This window comes from Pituophis catenifer, unplaced genomic scaffold, assembly GCF_029215685.1.
Source record: "Pituophis catenifer annectens isolate HBS135680 unplaced genomic scaffold, rPitCat1.0.hap2 SCAF_9, whole genome shotgun sequence".
Taxonomy (NCBI): Eukaryota; Metazoa; Chordata; class Lepidosauria; order Squamata; family Colubridae; genus Pituophis; species Pituophis catenifer.
In genome coordinates this window covers 15,427,385-15,451,799 of record NW_027256889.1, presented here as the reverse complement: position 1 = coordinate 15,451,799, position 24,415 = coordinate 15,427,385, and the positions used below count along the sequence as shown (strand labels likewise).

General features: G+C 40.6%; 1 protein-coding gene across 1 annotated transcript; it reads left to right on the top strand.

Moving 5' to 3' along the window:
• The first annotated feature begins 11,202 nt into the window (after window positions 1–11,202).
• LOC139321084 (digestive cysteine proteinase 2-like) lies at window positions 11,203–23,498 on the top strand. The gene is made up of 11 exons (XM_070949700.1): window positions 11,203–11,245; window positions 11,767–11,838; window positions 11,975–12,067; window positions 14,179–14,351; window positions 15,511–15,751; window positions 17,559–17,760; window positions 18,905–19,098; window positions 19,985–20,076; window positions 20,347–20,508; window positions 21,602–21,791; window positions 22,693–23,498. The coding sequence occupies exons 1-11, from the start codon at window positions 11,203–11,205 to the stop codon at window positions 22,878–22,880; spliced, it is 1,650 nt and encodes a 549-aa protein (XP_070805801.1). The 3' UTR covers window positions 22,881–23,498.
• Window positions 23,499–24,415: the final 917 nt, after the last annotated feature.

Sequence of the window (24,415 nt, the reverse complement as noted above, 5' to 3'; positions counted from 1 at the left end):
CGCGTTTTCTTCCTCGGGCAACAAAAACATTCGATTTTTAAAAACAGCTAATAATAACATTTTTAGACATGGAATTCCACCCCGAATCACATTCTAGCATCCGTTATTACATTTGAGAAAAAAAAATTTTTTTGCTCCTGGGCAGCTTTTTTTCTGACCGCGGCATCACTCGTTTTCTTCCTCAGGCAGCAAAAACACTCGATTTTTAAAAACAGCTAATAATAACATTTTTAGACATGGGATTACACCCCGAATAACATTCTAGCATCCGTTAGTACATTTGAGAAAAAAAAAAATTTGCTCCTGGGCAGCTTTTTTTCTGACCGCGGCATCACGCGTTTTCTTCCTCGGGCAGCAAAAACACTCGATTTTTAAAAACACCTAATAATAATATTTTTAAACATGGAATTCCACCTCGAATCACATTCTAGCATCAGTTTTTACATTTGAGAAAAAAAAATTTTTTTTGCTCCTGGGCAGCTTTTTTTCTGACCGCGGCATCACGCGTTTTCCTCCTCGGGCAGCAAAAACACTCGATTTTTAAAAACAGCTAATAATAATATTTTTAGACATGGAATTCCACCCCGAATCACATTCTAGCATCAGTTTTTACATTTGAGAAAAAAAAAATTTTTTTGCTCCTGGGCAGCTTTTTTTCTGACCGCGGCATCACGCGTTTTCTTCCTCGGGCAGCAAAAACACTCTATTTTTAAAAACAGCTAATAATAACATTTTTAGACATGGAATTCCACCCCGAATCACATTCTAGCATCCATTATTACATTTGAGAAAAAAAAAATTTTTTGCTCCTCGGCAGCTTTTTTTCTGACCGCGGCATCACGCGTTTTCTTCCTCGGGCAGCAAAAACACTCGATTTTTAAAAACAGCTAATAATAACATTTTTAGACATGGAATTCCACCCCGAATCACATTCTAGAATCCGTTATTATATTTGAGAAAAAAAAATTTTTTTTGCTCCTGGGCAGCTTTTTTTCTGACCGCGGCATCACGCGTTTTCTTCCTCGGGCAGCAAAAACACTCGATTTTTAAAAACAGCTAATAATAACATTTTTAGACATGGAATTCCACCCCGAATCACATTCTAGCATCCGTTATTACATTTGTGGAAAAAAAATTTTTTGCTCCTTGGCAGCTTTTTTTCTCACCGCGGCATCCCGCGTTTTCTTCCTCGGGCACCAAAAACACTCTATTTTTAAAAACAGCTAATAATAACATTTTTAGATATGGAATTCCACCCCGAATCACATTCTATCATCCGTTATTACATTTGAGAAAAAAAAATTTTTTGCTCCTGGGCAGCTTTTTTTCTGACCGCGGCATCACGCGTTTTCTTCCTCGGGCAGCAAAAACACTCTATTTTTAAAAACAGCTAATAATAACATTTTTAGACATGGAATTCCACCCCGAATCACATTCTAGCATCCATTATTACATTTGAGAAAAAAAAAATTTTTTGCTCCTCGGCAGCTTTTTTTCTGACCGCGGCATCACGCGTTTTCTTCCTCGGGCAGCAAAAACACTCGATTTTTAAAAACAGCTAATAATAACATTTTTAGACATGGAATTCCACCCCGAATCACATTCTAGAATCCGTTATTATATTTGAGAAAAAAAATTTTTTTTTGCTCCTGGGCAGCTTTTTTTCTGACCGCGGCATCACGCGTTTTCTTCCTCGGGCAGCAAAAACACTCTATTTTTAAAAACAGCTAATAATGACATTTTTAGACATGGAATTCCACCCCGAATCACATTCTAGCATCCGTTATTACATTTGAGAAAAAAAAATTTTTTGCTCCTCGGCAGCTTTTCTTCTGACCGCGGCATCATGCGTTTTCTTCCTCGGGCAGCAAAAACACTCTATTTTTAAAAACAGCTAATAATAACATTTTTAGATATGGAATTCCACCCCGAATCACATTCTAGCATCCGTGATTACATTTGAGAAAAAAAATTTTTTTTGCTCCTAGGCAGCTTTTTTTCTGACCACGGCATCACGCGTTTTCTTCCTCGGGCAACAAAAACATTCGATTTTTAAAAACAGCTAATAGTAATATTTTTAGACATGGAATTCCACCCCGAATCACATTCTAGCATCAGTTTTTACATTTGAGAAAAAAAAATTTTTTTTGCTCCTGGGCAGCTTTTTTTCTGACCGCGGCATCACGCGTTTTCTTCCTCGGGGAGCAAAAACACTCGATTTTTAAAAACACCTAATAATAATATTTTTAAACATGGAATTCCACCTCGAATCACATTCTAGCATCCATTATTACATTTGAGGAAAAAAATTTTTTTTGCTCTTGGGCAGCTTTTTTTCTGACCACGGCATCACGCGTTTTCTTCCTCGGGTAGCAAAAACACTCGATTTTTAAAAACAGCTAATAATAATATTTTTCGACATGGAATTCCACCCCGAATCACATTCTAGCATCAGTTTTTACATTTGAGAAAAAAAAATTTTTTTTGCTCCTGGGCAGCTTTTTTTCTGACCGCGGCATCACGCGTTTTCCTCCTCGGGCAGCAAAAACACTCGATTTTTAAAAACAGCTAATAATAATATTTTTAGACATGGAATTCCACCCCGAATCACATTCTAGCATCAGTTTTTACATTTGAGAAAAAAAAATTTTTTTTGCTCCTGGGCAGCTTTTTTTCTGACCGCGGCATCACGCGTTTTCTTCCTCGGGCAGCAAAAACACTCGATTTTTAAAAACAGCTAATAATAACATTTTTAGACATGGAATTCCACCCCGAATCACATTCTAGAATCCGTTATTATATTTGAGAAAAAAAATTTTTTTTTGCTCCTGGGCAGCTTTTTTTCTGACCGCGGCATCACGCGTTTTCTTCCTCCGGCAGCAAAAACACTCGATTTTTAAAAACAGCTAATAATAACATTTTTAGACATGGAATTCCACCCCGAATCACATTCTAGCATCCGTTATTACATTTGTGGAAAAAAATTTTTTTGCTCCTTGGCAGCTTTTTTTCTCACCGCGGCATCCCGCGTTTTCTTCCTCGGGCACCAAAAACACTCTATTTTTAAAAACAGCTAATAATAACATTTTTAGATATGGAATTCCACCCCGAATCACATTCTAGCATCCGTGATTACATTTGAGAAAAAAAAATTTTTTTGCTCCTAGGCAGCTTTTTTTCTGACCACGGCATCACGGGTTTTCTTCCTCAGGCAGCAAAAACACTCGATTTTTAAAAACAGCTAATAATAACATTTTTAGACATTAAATTCCACCCCGAATCACATTCTAGCATCTGTTAGTACATTTGAGAAAAAAAATTTTTTTTGCTCCTCGACAGCTTTTTTTCTGACCACGGCATCACGCGTTTTCTTCCTCGGGCAACAAAAACATTCGATTTTTAAAAACAGCTAATAATAACATTTTTAGACATGGAATTCCACCCCGAATCACATTCTAGCATCCGTTATTACATTTGAGAAAAAAAAATTTTTTTGCTCCTGGGCAGCTTTTTTTCTGACCGCGGCATCACTCGTTTTCTTCCTCAGGCAGCAAAAACACTCGATTTTTAAAAACAGCTAATAATAACATTTTTAGACATGGGATTACACCCCGAATAACATTCTAGCATCCGTTAGTACATTTGAGAAAAAAAAAATTTGCTCCTGGGCAGCTTTTTTTCTGACCGCGGCATCACGCGTTTTCTTCCTCGGGCAGCAAAAACACTCGATTTTTAAAAACACCTAATAATAATATTTTTAAACATGGAATTCCACCTCGAATCACATTCTAGCATCAGTTTTTACATTTGAGAAAAAAAAATTTTTTTTGCTCCTGGGCAGCTTTTTTTCTGACCGCGGCATCACGCGTTTTCCTCCTCGGGCAGCAAAAACACTCGATTTTTAAAAACAGCTAATAATAATATTTTTAGACATGGAATTCCACCCCGAATCACATTCTAGCATCAGTTTTTACATTTGAGAAAAAAAAAATTTTTTTGCTCCTGGGCAGCTTTTTTTCTGACCGCGGCATCACGCGTTTTCTTCCTCGGGCAGCAAAAACACTCTATTTTTAAAAACAGCTAATAATAACATTTTTAGACATGGAATTCCACCCCGAATCACATTCTAGCATCCATTATTACATTTGAGAAAAAAAAAATTTTTTGCTCCTCGGCAGCTTTTTTTCTGACCGCGGCATCACGCGTTTTCTTCCTCGGGCAGCAAAAACACTCGATTTTTAAAAACAGCTAATAATAACATTTTTAGACATGGAATTCCACCCCGAATCACATTCTAGAATCCGTTATTATATTTGAGAAAAAAAAATTTTTTTTGCTCCTGGGCAGCTTTTTTTCTGACCGCGGCATCACGCGTTTTCTTCCTCGGGCAGCAAAAACACTCGATTTTTAAAAACAGCTAATAATAACATTTTTAGACATGGAATTCCACCCCGAATCACATTCTAGCATCCGTTATTACATTTGTGGAAAAAAAATTTTTTGCTCCTTGGCAGCTTTTTTTCTCACCGCGGCATCCCGCGTTTTCTTCCTCGGGCACCAAAAACACTCTATTTTTAAAAACAGCTAATAATAACATTTTTAGATATGGAATTCCACCCCGAATCACATTCTATCATCCGTTATTACATTTGAGAAAAAAAAATTTTTTGCTCCTGGGCAGCTTTTTTTCTGACCGCGGCATCACGCGTTTTCTTCCTCGGGCAGCAAAAACACTCTATTTTTAAAAACAGCTAATAATAACATTTTTAGACATGGAATTCCACCCCGAATCACATTCTAGCATCCATTATTACATTTGAGAAAAAAAAAATTTTTTGCTCCTCGGCAGCTTTTTTTCTGACCGCGGCATCACGCGTTTTCTTCCTCGGGCAGCAAAAACACTCGATTTTTAAAAACAGCTAATAATAACATTTTTAGACATGGAATTCCACCCCGAATCACATTCTAGAATCCGTTATTATATTTGAGAAAAAAAATTTTTTTTTGCTCCTGGGCAGCTTTTTTTCTGACCGCGGCATCACGCGTTTTCTTCCTCGGGCAGCAAAAACACTCTATTTTTAAAAACAGCTAATAATGACATTTTTAGACATGGAATTCCACCCCGAATCACATTCTAGCATCCGTTATTACATTTGAGAAAAAAAAATTTTTTGCTCCTCGGCAGCTTTTCTTCTGACCGCGGCATCATGCGTTTTCTTCCTCGGGCAGCAAAAACACTCTATTTTTAAAAACAGCTAATAATAACATTTTTAGATATGGAATTCCACCCCGAATCACATTCTAGCATCCGTGATTACATTTGAGAAAAAAAATTTTTTTTGCTCCTAGGCAGCTTTTTTTCTGACCACGGCATCACGCGTTTTCTTCCTCGGGCAACAAAAACATTCGATTTTTAAAAACAGCTAATAATAACATTTTTAGACATGGAATTCCACCCCGAATCACATTCTAGCATCCGTTATTACATTTGAGAAAAAAAATTTTTTTTGCTCCTGGGCAGCTTTTTTTCTGACCGCGGCATCACTCGTTTTCTTCCTCAGGCAGCAAAAACACTCGATTTTTAAAAACAGCTAATAATAACATTTTTAGACATGGGATTACACCCCGAATAACATTCTAGCATCCGTTAGTACATTTGAGAAAAAAAAATTTGCTCCTGGGCAGCTTTTTTTCTGACCGCGGCATCACGCGTTTTCTTCCTCGGGCACTAAAAACACTCTATTTTTAAAAACAGCTAATAATAACATTTTTAGACATGGAATTCCACCCCGAATCACATTCTAGCATCCGTTATTACATTTGAGGAAAAAATTTTTTTTTGCTCCTGGGCAGCTTTTTTCTGACTGCGGCATCACGTGTTTTCTTCCTCGGGCAGCAAAAACAGTCGATTTTTAAAAACAGCTAATAGTAATATTTTTAGACATGGAATTCCACCCCGAATCACATTCTAGCATCAGTTTTTACATTTGAGAAAAAAAAATTTTTTTTGCTCCTGGGCAGCTTTTTTTCTGACCGCGGCATCACGCGTTTTCTTCCTCGGGCAGCAAAAACACTCGATTTTTAAAAACACCTAATAATAATATTTTTAAACATGGAATTCCACCTCGAATCACATTCTAGCATCCATTATTACATTTGAGGAAAAAAATTTTTTTTGCTCTTGGGCAGCTTTTTTTCTGACCACGGCATCACGCGTTTTCTTCCTCGGGTAGCAAAAACACTCGATTTTTAAAAACAGCTAATAATAATATTTTTCGACATGGAATTCCACCCCGAATCACATTCTAGCATCAGTTTTTACATTTGAGAAAAAAAAATTTTTTTTGCTCCTGGGCAGCTTTTTTTCTGACCGCGGCATCACGCGTTTTCCTCCTCGGGCAGCAAAAACACTCGATTTTTAAAAACAGCTAATAATAATATTTTTAGACATGGAATTCCACCCCGAATCACATTCTAGCATCAGTTTTTACATTTGAGAAAAAAAAATTTTTTTTGCTCCTGGGCAGCTTTTTTTCTGACCGCGGCATCACGCATTTTCTTCCTCGGGCAGCAAAAACACTCTATTTTTAAAAACAGCTAATAATAACATTTTTAGACATGGAATTCCACCCCGAATCACATTCTAGCATCCATTATTACATTTGAGAAAAAAAAATTTTTTTGCTCCTCGGCAGCTTTTTTTCTGACCGCGGCATCACGCGTTTTCTTCCTCGGGCAGCAAAAACACTCGATTTTTCAAAACAGCTAATAATAACATTTTTAGACATGGAATTCCACCCCGAATCACATTCTAGAATCCGTTATTATATTTGAGAAAAAAAATTTTTTTTTGCTCCTGGGCAGCTTTTTTTCTGACCGCGGCATCACGCGTTTTCTTCCTCGGGCAGCAAAAACACTCGATTTTTAAAAACAGCTAATAATAACATTTTTAGACATGGAATTCCACCCCGAATCACATTCTAGCATCCGTTATTACATTTGTGGAAAAAAAATTTTTTGCTCCTTGGCAGCTTTTTTTCTCACCGCGGCATCCCGCGTTTTCTTCCTCGGGCACCAAAAACACTCTATTTTTAAAAACAGCTAATAATAACATTTTTAGATATGGAATTCCACCCCGAATCACATTCTAGCATCCGTGATTACATTTGAGAAAAAAAATTTTTTTTGCTCCTAGGCAGCTTTTTTTCTGACCACGGCATCACGGGTTTTCTTCCTCAGGCAGCAAAAACACTCGATTTTTAAAAACAGCTAATAATAACATTTTTAGACATTAAATTCCACCCCGAATCACATTCTAGCATCTGTTAGTACATTTGAGAAAAAAAATTTTTTTGCTCCTCGACAGCTTTTTTTCTGACCACGGCATCACGCGTTTTCTTCCTCGGGCAACAAAAACATTCGATTTTTAAAAACAGCTAATAATAACATTTTTAGACATGGAATTCCACCCCGAATCACATTCTAGCATCCGTTATTACATTTGAGAAAAAAAAATTTTTTTGCTCCTGGGCAGCTTTTTTTCTGACCGCGGCATCACTCGTTTTCTTCCTCAGGCAGCAAAAACACTCTATTTTTAAAAACAGCTAATAATAACATTTTTAGACATGGGATTACACCCCGAATAACATTCTAGCATCCGTTAGTACATTTGAGAAAAAAAAAATTTGCTCCTGGGCAGCTTTTTTTCTGACCGCGGCATCACGCGTTTTCTTCCTCGGGCACTAAAAACACTCTATTTTTAAAAACAGCTAATAATAACATTTTTAGACATGGAATTCCACCCCGAATCACATTCTAGCATCCGTTATTACATTTGAGGAAAAAATTTTTTTTTGCTCCTGGGCAGCTTTTTTCTGACCGCGGCATCACGTGTTTTCTTCCTCGGGCAGCAAAAACAGTCGATTTTTAAAAACAGCTAATAGTAATATTTTTAGACATGGAATTCCACCCCGAATCACATTCTAGCATCAGTTTTTACATTTGAGAAAAAAAAATTTTTTTTGCTCCTGGGCAGCTTTTTTTCTGACCGCGGCATCACGCGTTTTCTTCCTCGGGCAGCAAAAACACTCGATTTTTAAAAACACCTAATAATAATATTTTTAAACATGGAATTCCACCCCGAATCACATTCTAGCATCCATTATTACATTTGAGGAAAAAAATTTTTTTTGCTCTTGGGCAGCTTTTTTTCTGACCACGGCATCACGCGTTTTCTTCCTCGGGTAGCAAAAACACTCGATTTTTAAAAACAGCTAATAATAATATTTTTCGACATGGAATTCCACCCCGAATCACATTCTAGCATCAGTTTTTACATTTGAGAAAAAAAAATTTTTTTTGCTCCTGGGCAGCTTTTTTTCTGACCGCGGCATCACGCGTTTTCCTCCTCGGGCAGCAAAAACACTCGATTTTTAAAAACAGCTAATAATAATATTTTTAGACATGGAATTCCACCCCGAATCACATTCTAGCATCAGTTTTTACATTTGAGAAAAAAAAATTTTTTTTGCTCCTGGGCAGCTTTTTTTCTGACCGCGGCATCACGCATTCTTCCTTTTTTTTTTAGTTTGCATTTTACTGTTATAATGAAACTTTTCATAAAATTATTATTTAAGGAAAACAATTTGAAAAGAAACTGTTTTAAATTTACCTGGGCTTATTTTTGAGTAGACAGGGATAGGACTTTTCTATTATCATATATTTATTTATTATATTTATTAGCCACCCATCTTACTATAAGGTAAGTGGGTGGCATACATATATATATATATATATATATATATATATATATATATATATATATATATATATATGCAAAAAATTAAAATCTCTGGTGTTTTCCCGCGTCATTATAATTTCCCCTCTACAGCCGACAGATAATAATAGAGAATCTGAGAAAGCTGGGCTTGTAACACGAAGCCAAGTAGCTATGAGGAGGAAGCAGGAAGAAAAACTGTTGTCCTCCAATCAGAACACAGAGTTGCAGGCTAGCCAGCATACGTCAGCAGCAGCAAATATAGATAAGCGACAGCTCTGGCCCCGCAACAGAGAACCCATAGCTTCTACATGAAACAGAGCCGGAAGATGACAGGGTGTGAGCCTGTCGAATCGTTATATATATATATATATATATATATGAGTGTGTGTGTGTGTGTGTGTGTGTGTGTGTGTGTGTGTTATATATATATATTGACGCGGGAAAACATCCGAGATTTTAATTTTTTGCATATATATATATGTGTGTGTGTGTGTGTGTGTGTGTGTGTGTGTGTGTGTGTGTATATATATATATATATATATATATATATATATATATATATATATATATGCAAAAAATTAAAATCTCGGGTGTTTTCCCGTGTCAATATACATATATATATGTATGTAAGTTTTCACGGGTATATATGTGTGTACAGTTAATATTTCGGGTTTCTTCCCGTGTAATTTTGGGATATGTTCACAATTACACGGGAAGAAACCCAAAATATTAACTGTACATACACACACACACACACACACACACACACACACACACATATATATATATACCTAAATAAATTACAAACCAAAGATTAAAAACTAAGAACATGTGGGGAGGGCAGGAGCAGAGTGCTCCGGGCCAATCCCAGTGGGGTGAGATTTATAAATAAAAGAGTTTTATATATTTATAAATGAAAACTAAAAGAATTGTTTTATGACTGATTGGTCAATAACTTCTTTTCAGACAATATTTTAATTCCCAAGTCTGCCACTATTTTTTAATGGTTGATTTAGATTCGCGTATTTAGTTTTCATATGTTCAAAGTCCATAGAATTAAGTGCTATTATAATTTGATACTTGTGCTTTCTTAGGGTATTTCTCCTTTTTCAAACTAACATCTCTCTTAAAACAACTTTAAGTAACATGGGCCAAATGGAAGCCAAGACAGAATTTTTATTACCAAGTTCATACAGAATCTGTCTGAAAGAGCTGGCGGCATCGCTAGATATGTTTTGACTTCCAAAAGAACATACTGACATAAGTGCAGATTGGATGCAACCTTGGGATAGAAACCAGCTAGATTTGCAGGAAGAAGAGAAATGAGAGAAGATAACATTGGCCCAAATCTTAAACATTTTATTTTTCTTGCATTGCTGCCAACCAAGGCAGATGATCCAGTTGGAAGAATACAACTTTATCTGTGACCTTTCAACGCAGAAAAACAGCGCTGAAAGCTAGCAAGAATTGAAGACTTGGCCTTGTGCAGCTGTCTGAAGACCATTTTCATCCATCTTCTGAATGATTCTATCGGAATTCAAGAGGAGGTTCAAACCACAATATCACATTCCAACTCTCCAACTCTAAATTCAGAGATGTTTCTTCCTTGCTTTAGCACAGTTCTCTGTGATACCCCAGCTTGCCTTTGATAGGTGAGGTAAGAGGAGGGTAGACGGGCACATTTCCAAATATAATACCACAGCCATCCACTGCTTATTTTCTAAGACTAATTTTATTTATATAGCTTAGTTTCTAAGAATGTCCAGAGATAGTTTTGGAAATAAAATGATAGTAAAGGCTGCTTCTTTCTTTACAGTCCTTCCTTCCTTCCTTCCTTTCTTCCTTCCTTCCTTCCTTCCTTCCTTCCTTCCTTCCTATCCAAAAAAGCCAAGTGAGACAGGTTTATGAGAATTATGCTGAACCTGTTTATTTCTGCCATTTTTTATGTCATGGCATGGACTCGGAGAGAAAAGGGTTACATTGGCTATATTGTAAGATCCTCTATGAATACTTTATTGTCTGAAGAGTGGTAAAAAGTTGGATGGATAGATGGATGGATGGATGTTTGCTGGCAGAATAACCAGAATAGAAACATCTTGGGAATAATAATTCCAGCTTTTTTGCAATTGATGGACATGTTGCAGGCTTCAGAGTTGCCTACTCAGCTCATTTTTCCAATACTGATTTCCAAGAATGAATTCACACTCAACTATCTTAGCATATTATTGGATATTTTCTTGCCATCCAGCATATAGTGAATCAGATCAGAGACTGTTCCATCCAATTCTTGCAATCCATTGCATTTCTAATCCCACCCATTTGGGAGGTCCAATTTTATCCATTGGTTAGCTGAGCATTGCTGACTTTATAAGACACTTACTTTCCGTGCCTCTGAGTAGTAGAGAGCCTGACCTGGGAGAAGAATGGAAAAGCTGATCTTGCTAACATGGGCAACCTATTTCCTTGGTAAGTTAATCTTAACTGCTTATTATTATGGTGGGTCATACAGTCAGCCAGATGTTTAAACTGGATATGGCAGGGACTGGAAGCTAAAACATATGAAGAACAGTTGCAGGAACTGGGTATGTCTAGTTTAATGAAAAGAAGGACTAGGGGTGACATGATAGCAGTGTTCCAATATCTCAGGGGCTGCCACAAAGAAGAGGGAGTCAAGCTATTCTCCAAAGCACCCTGAAAACAGGACAAGAAGGAATGGATGAGAACTAATCAAGGAGAGAAGCAACTTAGAACTAAGGAGAAATTTCCTGACAGTTAGAACAATTAATAAGTGGAACAACTTGCCTGCAGAAGTTGTGAATGCTCCAACACTGGAAATTTTTAAGAAGATGTTGGATAACCATTTGCCTGAAGAGGTGTAGGGTTTCCTGCCTGGGCAGGGGGTTGGACTAGAAGACCTCCAAGATCGCTTCCAACTCTGTTATTCTATGTTCTATATTGTTATATCAATCTATCCTCTTGCATTTCAGTGGTGAGCGGTGCACAGCTACCCAAACAGTTGCAGATGCTTCCCATGTTAGGGGATGTCTATCATGTTACAGGTAATGTGAGACCATTACACAATTCACAAAGAAGTGGTCTGCAAAGATCTAGTGGTGGAACTGTTCAGAATAAAAGGGATCTCAGTCAATATTTTCTGTTGTTGCATGTTTTTTGATTTTGCCTCTTTTTTCTCAGGGATACTTAAACTGCCTTATGCTGAAATAGAAGAGCCGTTTGAAGCCTGGTTCAACAAGACTGGAGGGAAAAGTCGGATTCAGTATTATGACGGTAATCCATGTTTGATACCATGGTGGTGGGATCACCCAGTGAAAAGCTTTATGGCATTTTCACCATGAATGTAGGTAGCCCTTCAGAGAGGAAGAATTGATAAAAAGTAAGACTGCATGCCCAAGCATACAGACTACACTTCTTACAGGCACTAGATATGTAAAAATAAACGTAAAAAAGAAATTTGAAATGAAGATGTATGTGAATAGAAATCGGGGCTACTCAAATACCATCTCAGATTGAATTGAAAAAGGAAATAAGGGAGTAGAAAAGGGGAGAGGAGGAGAGAGAGGGAAGGTGGGGAGTTGGGGGGAAAAGAGAAGAAAAAAAGAATGGGAAAAGGAGATGGAGAAAAGAAGAGTAGGAGAGAGGGGAAGAAAGGGGTGAAGAAGAGAGGGGAGGGGAAAGAGGAGAGAAGTAGAAAAGGGAAGGAGAGGAGGAATGAGGAAAGAGATAGAAGAGGAGAGAGAAGAGAAGGGAAGAAGAAAAAGGAAAGGTTGTATTAAAACAAAGGAAGGAGATGGTAAAAGAGCAGATCCGAACAACTAATTAGCAAATGGAAGTTAAAGAATAAGATGAGTGAATAATGATTAATGATGGACAAAAGACTGTACATTTAAATATGTTGATGAAAAATAAAAATAAAAAACTTTTTATATTAAACAAGACTGGAGGGAAAAGTCGGATTCAGTATTATGACGGTAATCCATGTTTGATACCATGGTGGTGGGATCACCCAGTGAAAAGCTTTATGGCATTTTCACCATGAATGTAGATAGCCCTTCAGGGAGGAAGAATTGATAAAAAGTAAGACTGCACGCCCAAATATATAGACTGCATTTCTTGCAGGCACTAGATATGTCTAGTCTAACAGAGAGAAGGGTTGGGATGACGTGATAACAGTCTTCCAATATTTGAGGGGCTGTCAAGAGAAGAAGAGGTTAGCCTATTCTCCAAAGCATCTGAGGGCAGGACCAGAAGTAATGGGTGAAAGATCATTAAAGAGAGGTCCAACCTAGAACTAAAGACAGTGAAATTTATCAGTGGAACAGCTTACCTCCAGAAGTTGTGGGTGCTACATCACTGGAGATTTTTAAGAAGGGATTGGACTGCCATTTGCTCAGACTGGTATAGGGTCTCCTGCTTGATTAGGGGGTTGGATTAAAAAACCTCAAAGGTCCCTCCCAACTCTGTTATTTTGTCATTTCTGTATCTTGGACTGCCCAGATGTGTCGAGTTTCAATTGCACAATTTCAGAACTGTACTAAGTTAAGGAGGGCTGATAAAGACTCATATTATCTGCTTTGCTTTCTGCAGCACCTTTCAGATAAAGGTTTCTCCCATCATCATCATCATTACTTTTATTTTATATTCCATCTTATCTCCAAGGAAAGAAGGTAGTTAGAGATACATACCCCGTTACTTTTTAAATTTGTACAGGAATTCTGTGGTGTAAGGCTCTGGCCCTGGGTCTTTCTCCCAAGCATGTACTCTGCCACTGACCTATTTTTCCTTCCCATCTGTTCTGTTCACATGCATGCCACATGCATTGTCTTATAGAGATCATTTGAATGCACTGCCTACACTAATGGACTGTGACAGCCAAGAGTCTTCTGGAAATGTTGGGAGTTGTGGTCCCAGCATACCTTGAGGGCATCAGAGCCAGCAACAATTATCCTAATGAAATAAGAAAGGGCTATACTGTCAGAAAGGGACGCGGTGGCTCAGAGGCTAGTCGATTGAAAGGTCAGCAGTTCAACTGTTCGAATCCCTAGTACCGCGTAACGTGGTGAGCTCCCGTTACTTGTCCCAGCTTCTGCCAACTTAGCAGTTTGAAAGCACGTAAAAAATGCAAGTAGAAAAATAGGGACCACCTTTGGTGGGAAGGGAACAGCGTTCCGTGCGCCTTTGGCGTTGAGTCATGCCGGCCACATGACCACGGAGACGTCTTTGGACAGCGCTGGCTCTTCAGTTTTGAAATGGAGATGAGCACCGCCCCCTAGAGTCAGGAATGACTAGCACATATCTGCGAGGGGAACCTTTACCTTTATCTTATACTGTCAGAGGCAATCAAATATTTGGTCTAATTCTGCTTTTTCCCTTTTCTCCAGGCCAAGTTATCACTTACCAATTAGGCTATGTGAAACCTTTTGGAGCCAGCTTCAAGATAACCCCAGAAACCACTGAAACAGAAGTCAATATTAAGGAATGTTTTCAGATCAATGGAACCTCTGAGGATCCCATTACACCTCAAAGCGTGTTTCCTAACTTAACAGACTTCCAGGTGAGTGGGGGGGGGTTGGCCATCTTCTCATCTCTCTGCATTCTTCATGTATCCCATCAAACCTGAATTATGTTAACTATAATTAAGGCATGCACCAGAAATCATGGCTAGACCTCTTCATTTGCTTTTATGCCCCACCAGCTCAGTGTCCATCTGCACAGGTTGCCCCCCACCCCACCTGTAGTTTGTCAATGAACTGTGAAAACAGTGAAATTGAAAATGAGCCGCTCCCCCAAATGGGAGAGACGAGTGAATGTGTCTTCTATCATGACATTTCTAATAAGCCTGGCTGGGGTGGGGTATGGGGTAATTGGGGGCAACTTCTTAAAAAGATTTTTTTTAATCATGAATTAAGGCGGCATTGCCTATACCTGCTGATTTTGAAGTATGCCAGATTGAAGTCCACATAATTATGTATAGTTATCCATAGTTGCACTGAAAAATTTTGCTGTACAAAATATTCTGACCTGGCGTTCCCAAACCACGAAGCAGACTCCTTTTCCCGACAAAAATCCCTTTTTTATTAAGTTACTGTGAATTTCTCCCATTCACATTCAGCAAAGTCTTTCAAGGGTGAATTTACAGTCACAGACCTTAATTGGCTTGGAGAGTTGCCAGGCTGATATCTTCAAAATTTGGCAAGGAGTCTCGGAGAGTCATGAACCAATTAAGTGAACTAATTGTCTCCTGCAAACTCCTCTCCCCTTTCACTCCTCTTTATTCCCTATGGGAGGGGCCATTCACCATCCACCTGTGGCTTTACTCCTGAGTCGACCCTTGTTCCTTAGCTGTTCCCTTCTCCTGGCAGCTCTGCGCATGCGCACACTGGGAACAGGCTCCCTCTGTTCTTCTGCCCCATTGATGTCTGATTCCGAAGGCAGCTGACACCTATCAGAGGGCCCTGGCCCCATCTCTGCCTCCGACGCAGAGCCTTCATCAGAGCCTTCCCCAGACTCCAGGACTGGTCCATGTTCCTCCCCGACCTCCCCACTGTCTGAATTTGCTACCAGCTCTGCTGGCCGCTGGCAGGCAACAACACAAAGCCACACATATTGTGTAGAGATTAAATACTTGTGCTGAAACGTATAATATTTTTTAACCGACCCTTCCATTAATGTACTGGCAAACCTTCCCTCTATTCTGCTTTTTTACCCATTAGCCTGTACAGCATGAGCATTACAATGGACAGTATTGCACAGTCTTGGAGAGTGTCTCCTATTGGGGTAAGAAGAAGAACACCTACAAGTTGTGGGTGACAGATGGTTCCCGTGCGCCTTTGCCAGTCCATTATGAAATGAAAGGCTTCAACACTCTCCTGGGTTCCCACTATGACAAGTATGAAATAGATTATACCAGCTACTCTCACAGTTTCTCACCCAGCATCTTCAATCTCCCTCCTGGTAAGTATGGACGAAAACATTTTCTGGAATATTGTCAATATCTGGACACCTCTTCCTGATCCATTGCATCGGTCAACTTCCTCCAGTCTATCCATTTCCCCGATCCAACTGTCTCCAGGTGAATGGGAACTCTAGAAGCTGAAGCCCCAAACGTCTGGGAAGCACCAAATTAGGATAAACTAGTGGAGTCTACTTGTAAGGGACCAATGTTGTAGTTGCAGTGGTGGGATTCAAATAATTTAACAACTGGTTCTCTGCCCTAATGACTGGCTGCATTGGCGTGGCCATGGTGGGTGTGGCCGGGGGTGTGACAGGCAGCACTCAGCCTTCTGCACCTCCCTGGGAGTAAAAACGGGCCACAAAGGGGGGCGCCCCCTTCACCCCACTTTGGGCCTAGTAGGCCTCCCTGCAGCCTCCTGGGAGCAAAAACGAGCCACGGGGGGGCGCCTCACCCCCTCGCACCCTGTTTTGGACCTCGTAGGCCTCCCTGCACTTACCTGGGAGCCAAACCGGGACACGGGGGGACTTCTGGAAGGGGCAGGGTAGGAAGGGGCAGGGCCAGCCAGCAATTTAACAATGGGTTCACCCAAACTAGTCTGAACCGGCTGAATCCCACCACTATGTAGTTGTAATAATATCTTACGCAAAGGAATGTTACTTGATACCTTTTAGATGTTTTTTTTTAAACCATCTCCCTTTAGCCCAAATCAGTCTGTATTTTATTATATTTATTAAACAACTAAAAATATTACAGGAATTTAAAATGTGTAACCGGGAAAAATATTCCACCCTCCTTATAGCACCCTGTTAATTAAAACACTTGTAGATGTATCAGTGAAGACAATGCTCTTCTTTTCTCAAAGGCCAAAACTTCAGTATCAGATGGAGAAGAGAACCCTGGGCATCTTCATAAATCCTTAGCTTAGAAATGTGTAGGTTGTGCAGGGGTGAAGTCTGTCTTCCCCAAGCTAAGGTTCTCTAGATGTTTTACCCTCAGAATTTCCTAGTCAGTGTGAGCAATTGTGGCCATTGCTCAGAATTCCAGGAGTTGACAACTTCACATTTGAAAACCACTCAACCTGGGAAAGAAACAATGTGTTTGTCAGGATTCCAAGTTAACAGCCCCAACAAAAGAAAACTCCGAGGCTTGACCTTCCTCAAAGTTAAATTTTATTAGAGATGTCATATTGGCACATCTGGGAAAACCCGAATCTGAAAGCTTCCAGGTTTTCCCCACCAAAAGGAAAGTTCATGCCCCTACCCAACACCCACATGTCCATCACAAGGTCCAATCAAAGCACCGTCCCAACTGGAGATGCCTCCAGGTGCAGGGCAAGATGTCCTTGACTTTCTGAGAAAGGAATGTTATTTTGACTATATATATCACCCTGGTTCCATAAAATCCCCCCTCCCAGTTTCCCACAGTAGTAAATGTGGCAGGTCTGAAGATCCAAGGAAAAAGATGGCTTCCAGGCCTGACAATGCTAGGTTTGTCACACGAAAAGCAAATTAGGCTGAACCCACATCATAAATGGCCTTCCAGTTTGACCTCTTAAATTGGCCTCCAAACCAGAAGATTCTGAAGTCTTTCCCAAGGGCCTGTGATTCATGTTCCAGGCCTTCCCACCACCTTCTCAATGACCAGACTATGGCGATGTCAAAATGAAATCACAAGATTCTACTAAGTATAATATCTTGAAACAACCTGTTGTTAATATTGGTCTTCTCAACAGGGCACATAGCAGGCAACAGAGAACTCCAGAAGACATGTTTTCACTTGGTTGATTTTCTGATTTCCTCCTCATAGGCATCAAGTGTGCACACTGGCCAAGAATAGGACCAGAACACAGGATCTTGGCCAACCCAATGCAGGAATTCGTAGGGAGAACTGGAGAAGTCAGACAACACCATGAACATCTGTTTCATCACTACAAGAAAAAATTCCAAAAGACCTACAAGAACAAAAAAGAGATAGAGCACAGGCGACATAACTTCATCCACAATATGAGGTAAAGGAACCAGCAGAGATAGAAATAGCAATAGCACCTAGACTTATATACCGCTTCACAGTGCTTTTACAGCTCTCTCCAAGTGCTTTTACAGAGTCAGCCTATTGCCCCCAACAAACTGGGTCCTCATTTTACCCACCTTGGAAGGATGGAAGGATGAGTCAACCTTGAGCCTGGTGAGATTTGAACTGCCAAATTGCAGGCAGCCAGCAGTCAGCAGAATTAGCCTGCAGTACTGCATTCTAACCACTGAGCCACCGGAGCTCAGATGTAGATCAGGAAAACTTAATTAGCTAGAATGCTACAATTTTCCAGATTCTGCTACTTGCTCACCAAGCAGATTCTACAATAAAAGAGGATGGATCGACCTCGTATTGGTCAAGATCCAAACTTAATAGTTTGAGGACTTTTCTGTGGCTTATTCAACAATTACATGTCAAGTAAATAACATGTTAAGTAATTACACGCTAAGCCCCAAATAAACAAACCACAGTACAGTTAACTGTGAAGGATGAACCCAATCAATTTATTTATTTAGAAGATTGATATGGCCGCCCACTCTCTGATATTTCTTCGTCTTATGCAGGAAAAAGAAATGTAGCATGCCAACTCCTTTATGTGGCAAATAGGATCGATGGAACACAACCTCTGGCATTTGGCTCTTGGATTCCAGCAGTTAATTCACCTTTAAATATGTAGTTACTATTCTATTCACTCGTGCCAATTTAATGCTTCTATCTTCTACTCAGAGTGAGAATGGATGTTTCCAGTGGAACATCTCCCAGGATCAATTCAATGAAACGCAAGAGTTTCTCCTTAAAACATATTAAAAGAAAGTCTGGAAGTCAACCACGGAAAGCAATCTCTGCAAAATTCCATGCGTAGGGCAGAGTAAATGCATATTATGCCAGCTATACAAGCTAGTTTCGCTTCGGTTTTATCTTCATCAGAATAAAACAGGAGAACCAACCACACATGACTATCTGTTCACAACCCTATCCAACCGCAATTAAATAGATTATGCAGGTTTTTGGCAGAAAAAAGAACACTAGTGAGATTAAATAGGTCCAGTCCAGACAACGGTCCAGTTTCTTTCTTCTTCAAGTGAGAATGCATCATCTACTCTTTCTCCATGTTCTTCCAGGTACATCCACTCCAAGAACCGAGCCAACCTCTCCTTCAAACTGGCAGTAAACCACTTGGCAGATCGCACACCGGAAGAGATGGCCGTGATGAGGGGGAGGCTACAGACTGAGGGACCCAGGAAAGGGTGGGAGTTCCCAACTGACAGCTACAGTGGTCTCACCTTGCCGGAGAGTTTAGACTGGAGGCTTTACGGTAATTGTGATGTCTAAGTGTCTTTTGCTCAGCTCACGCTCCACACAGCAACAACTAACAAAGCAACTACGCTTTCTGGCTTTGGGGGGCTTCTTTGGGGGCGTCAGTGTTTCTTTTTCTTTTTTTCTTACCCTCCCTCACTTCTCTTCCCTCTCTTCCTCCCCAACATTTTCCTATTTACTTTCCTATGTGGTATCTTGTTTTATTTTATAACTCAGTCAAAAATGTTAAACAAGAAACTGCAGGCTGGGACAAAAGAGCATTTGTGACATCAGATTTCCCCCTCTGAAACTAAAGTCCTGTTTCTATCCGAGGAATAGAATTTGGATCCTCCACAGACCACAATGAAGGGACGCGGTGGCTCAGTGGCTAAGACACTGAGCTTGTCGATCGAAAGGTCGGCAGTTCAGCAGTTCGAATCCCTAGTGCTGCATAACGGATGAGCTCCCATTCCTTGACCCAGCTTCTGTCAACCTAGCAATTCGAAAGCACGTAAAAAATGCAAGTAGAAAAATAGGGACCACCTTTGGTGGGAAGGGAACAGCGTTCCGTGCGCCTTTGGCATTTAGTCATGCCGGCCACATGAACACAGAGATGTCTTCGGACAGCGCTGGCTCTTTGGCTTTGAAATGGAGATGAGCACCGCTCCCTAGAGTCAGGAACGACTAGTGCATATGTGTGAGGGGAGCCTTTACCTTACAGACCACAATGGTTCCGTCTAAGTCCTCCTTTTGGGTTTCAGCCCATTAAAATCCACACTTTGGTTTAAATTTCAGCCCAGAGAATTTTCCTTTAATCTAATGCCTTTTGCGTGCTGCATTACTTGGAATGCTGGTGTTTCCTTAATTGTTATTTTGACAATCCTTTCCTCTTCTTCTCAATAAAGGGGCCGTGACACCTGTTAAAGACCAGGCAGTGTGTGGATCCTGCTGGAGTTTTGCCACAACAGGAGCTCTGGAAGGAGCCCTCTTTCTCAAGGTGAGACCCCCAATGGCAGATTGATTGACAGTGAATCAGATGTAAAATCAGCATCCGGTTTTCCCGAACCGGTCCTAACCGGCTGAATTCCACCCCTGGATGTGACCACAGGGATGCTGCAAAGGTCGTAAGTGTGAAAAATGGTGATAAGTTACTTTTTTCAATGCCGTTGCAGCTTTGAACGGTCACTAAATGAACTGTTGTAAGTTGAAGACTACCTGTAGTTGGTTTCTAACCAGAGAGAGGTTCTCTTTTGTTCTTTCCATGCAGACAGGAGTGCTTACCCCACTATCTCAGCAAATTTTGATTGACTGCTCCTGGGGTTTTGGAAACCGTGCTTGTGATGGGGGCCAGGAACCACAGGCATTTGAATGGATTATGAAGCATGGAGGGATTGCCACCGCTGAGGCCTATGGGCCATACATTGGTCAGGTAAATCTAGGGTAGTTTTGCAGATATTCCTCCCGTATCCCTCAGGTGAGATGTTTCTACTGGTCTTCTTTATCCTGGGATTGTAAGCAAATTTCTGCAGTTGTTAAGTGAATCATGCGGTTATTAAGTGAATCTGGCCTCCCCACTTGACTTTGCGTGTCAGAAGCCAGTTGGAAAGGCTACAAATGTTGATCACATGATCCCGGGACAGTGCAACTGTCATGAGTACATGCCAGTTGCCAAGCGCACAAATTTTGATCATGTAACCATGGGAAGGCTGCAACGGTCATAAGTGTGAAAATCAATTATAAGTCACTTTTTTCAGTGCGGTTGTAACTTCGAATGGTCACTAAAGGAATGGTTGCAAGTCAAGGAGTATCTGTATTTTGTTATCCTTTTTCCTGCATCGGAAAAAGCAGAACAAATGGTCCAAAATATGCCCAATAAATGCAGTTATGAATCTTGTGCCAGACCTAGATTGATTTAGATTGCTCTGCTTTCCAAGCACAATTTTATATTCATAAGAGCTTCCTTCTCTAAATACAAAAAACCACCCATGATTCTTAAGATGTGGATTCTAGCCCCCTCCTGCCAAATCATCTCTTTTCTTAATTTTGCACAAAACACCCAACTTTGTTCAAGGGCACCAAGTTCAATTACTGCACAAAGTGTGGTCCAAAATCAAGGATGGATTGTGACATTTGTGTACTCCAAGTGCATGTTTTTCCTCACAGATAAGTAGCAGGGGGTTGGACTAGAAGACCTTTAGGGTACCTTCCAACTCTGTTACTGTTATTATTATCTGAGCTGGGGCAGAACAAAAGGGTTGATGTCATTGATGTTATTTATAGTAGGTATAAAATAGTGTTTATCAAGTTATTTTCATACTATTAAGTGTTTGGGAGTTAGTGAACAATCTGAAACTTCATGAAGGAGTCAATGAACTGAAGAGTTTGGGGAGCCCTGAGCTAGATGGATAAATGATCTGATCTGGTAGCTCCCTAGGTTGATAACCAAGCTGCACGTTAGTGGCCGAAATTAATGTAATTTCTGTTAAGTGAATGGGGCTACCTTGTCTCTTCTGCCCCTACAGAATGGCTACTGCCACTACAATCAATCGGAGCTGATCGCACCCATCACTGGCTTCATAGCTATTACCTCCCAAAACATCACTGAGCTTAAAGCTGCTCTGTACAAGCATGGCCCCATCGCAGTGAACATTGATGCCTCCCACAAGTCCTTTGCCTTCTACTCCAATGGCATCTATTATGAGCCTAACTGTGGTGAGTTTTCTTTCACTTCTTGGTTCGTGGTTGTTCTGACCTAGGCTTCCTGAGACAGTAAAAAGCATACAATCAGTCCCCAAAACCCTCTTTTTATTTCTATGGCTGTGAATTATTGTTCATTCCCAGCCCGTAATGAGTCACAAAGAGTTGGTAAAGATTCCGAAAGAAGTCTGCCACAGTCTTTCGGGATCAGGCTGATAAGCATCCACCTTTATCTCCCTTGATACTGCCAAAGACTTAATTAGCTTTGCAAGGCCACACGGAGCACAGAGTCAAAACGGAGCTTCAGAATTTGAACCAACCAGAACGAATGTTACTTCCTACAAAGGCTCATATGCCTTTGCTCCTCCTTTATGCCTTAAGGGGCCAATCATCTCCAAGCCCTACTCTCGAGTCGTCCCTTTTGTTTTAACTGTTCTTGCCCTCTGGCAGTTCTGCACATGTGCGTACTGGGAACAGGCTCCCCCTTTTTCTCTGCCTCACTGATGTCCAATTCTGGAGGCTCCGGAGGCAGCACATAACTCCGAGATGGTCCTCGCGCCCTCTCTGCCTCTGACGCAGCGCCCTCGTCCGAGCCTTCCCCAGACTCCAGGACTGGCCCATGTACCTCCCCAACCTGCTCACTGTCCAACTGTGCTGCCATTACTTCACGTGATCTTGATTTTATGCAGCCCAGAACTGGGTTGGCTTTTTTGGCAGCTGCTGCATACTGCTGGCTCAATCTAAATGGTTGTCCACTAGGATTCCAAGATCCCTCTCACAGTTACTACTATTGAGCAAGGTACCACATATATGGTACCTGTGCATTTTGTTTTTCTTGCCTAAATGTAGAACCTTACTTTTTTCACTGTTGAATTTCATTTTGTTATGATGTTAATTATTACACTTATTCTTCTAGGAAATAGAACCATGGAGTTAGATCATGCTGTCCTAGCTGTAGGTTACGGAGACCTCCAGGGGGAACCCTACTGGCTCGTTAAGAACTCTTGGTCTACATATTGGGGTAATGATGGCTACATCCTCATGTCCACGAAGGAAAACAACTGTGGGGTAGCTTCTAGTGCCACCTGTCCAATCCTGGCTTAACAACAATGGCTCTCATGTTCAGCAAAAGATATCTGGTTGTATTTCATTAGAAAATTCCATAGCAAAAGGTCCTCATTTTACAGATCATTCAGCTGAGTCGCCATTCATGCTGCAAAATGCTATTGCATTGTAAGGTGGAACCTGAAGTTTGAACATGTGTCTGTATGCACTTATCTTAACCTAACCTACCATCCCTCCCTAGCTTTTTGAATCAGTGAGACCACTGTATAGTGGGTAATTCAGCCATTCACACACTTGTGTAAGATCACAACCATTCAGACTATTGGGACAGAAAAGGGAAGGGAAAACATTTTAAATCATCATAAAATCCACTTCCGAGAACTTCATGTAGCAAACAAATGTGGGTAGATGGAATTGAGTTATTTGCACGGATAATGATCCCTGAATAAGATTTGTTAAGGTGGTGACTACACAAAAGGCTAATGATTCTCCATCAATTCGAATGAAGCAGCTTTATTTTTCTTAGTACCTTTGCATTTTAATGAAAACAAGCAGAAGGTCCTATGCAAGTCCTATGTTACTGATGTTGTGTTAGCTTTGCCATTGCGGTTTGTAAACTATGCCTTATGAGGATTTGACACATTGCAAAATTAGCCAATTATGGCAGATTTATGAACCATGGCTAAACAAATAGTAGTGTAATATCTGAAGCAAATCAATAAAAAAAAACTTGAATTATATGGCTGATCTCTCGTCTTTTTCTTAAGAAATATGTAGCTCATAACATAAGATTTGACCTTAAGATCTGGAGTTGATGCTTGAATTTATGTTTTGCAATAAACAGTGACTATGTTCAAGAATATATTAAGTAATATGTTCACGTGGGGGTGGACTAGAGGATCTATAAGGTCCCTTCCACGACTGTGATTCTAAGGCTCGCTTTCTGCACGCCCTTAAACACGGAAGGAGCAAGAACAAGGCAGGGGAGAAAGGTGACGCTGCTGTTGCCGCCGAACAGTGTCCTCATTCTGGCCAGTCCGAGATGAGATTTAGGGTCAGTAAAAAGACATGATGTGTCCCCCTCTCCCCCCCAAGAGATGACTGTTCGTATTCGGCTAACAGCCCAGCAGAAGCGTGGATACGGCTCGGTCCGCGTTGCCTCTTTCGACGCAACACAAGATTTTGTTCCTTTTGAGGCAGAAATTTCTCCGTTATTCTCCGGCATCTCGCTTCGAACCGGTGTAGGGTCTCCTGCTTGGGCGGGGGGGTTGGACTAGATGACCTACAAGATCCCTTCCAACTCTGTTAATCCGTTAAAACCGGACTGTGAGGCACTCTAGCCTCATTTCTTCCCTGTTCTCTATGGTAAAAGATACCTCAACGCGGGTCACCTGACGTCTTATCTCCAGGCCCCTCCCCTCCCCCTCCCCCCAGGATGGCGCCCTCCCGTGACGTCAGAGCGCATCTCTTGTTTTTCCCCTTCGCCGCTTCCCCAAACAACCAAGACCCCGCCTCCCGCTCCTGAGTGACGTCCGGAGAGACTCAATGAGCCTCAAGATAAGGCCAAAGCGCCC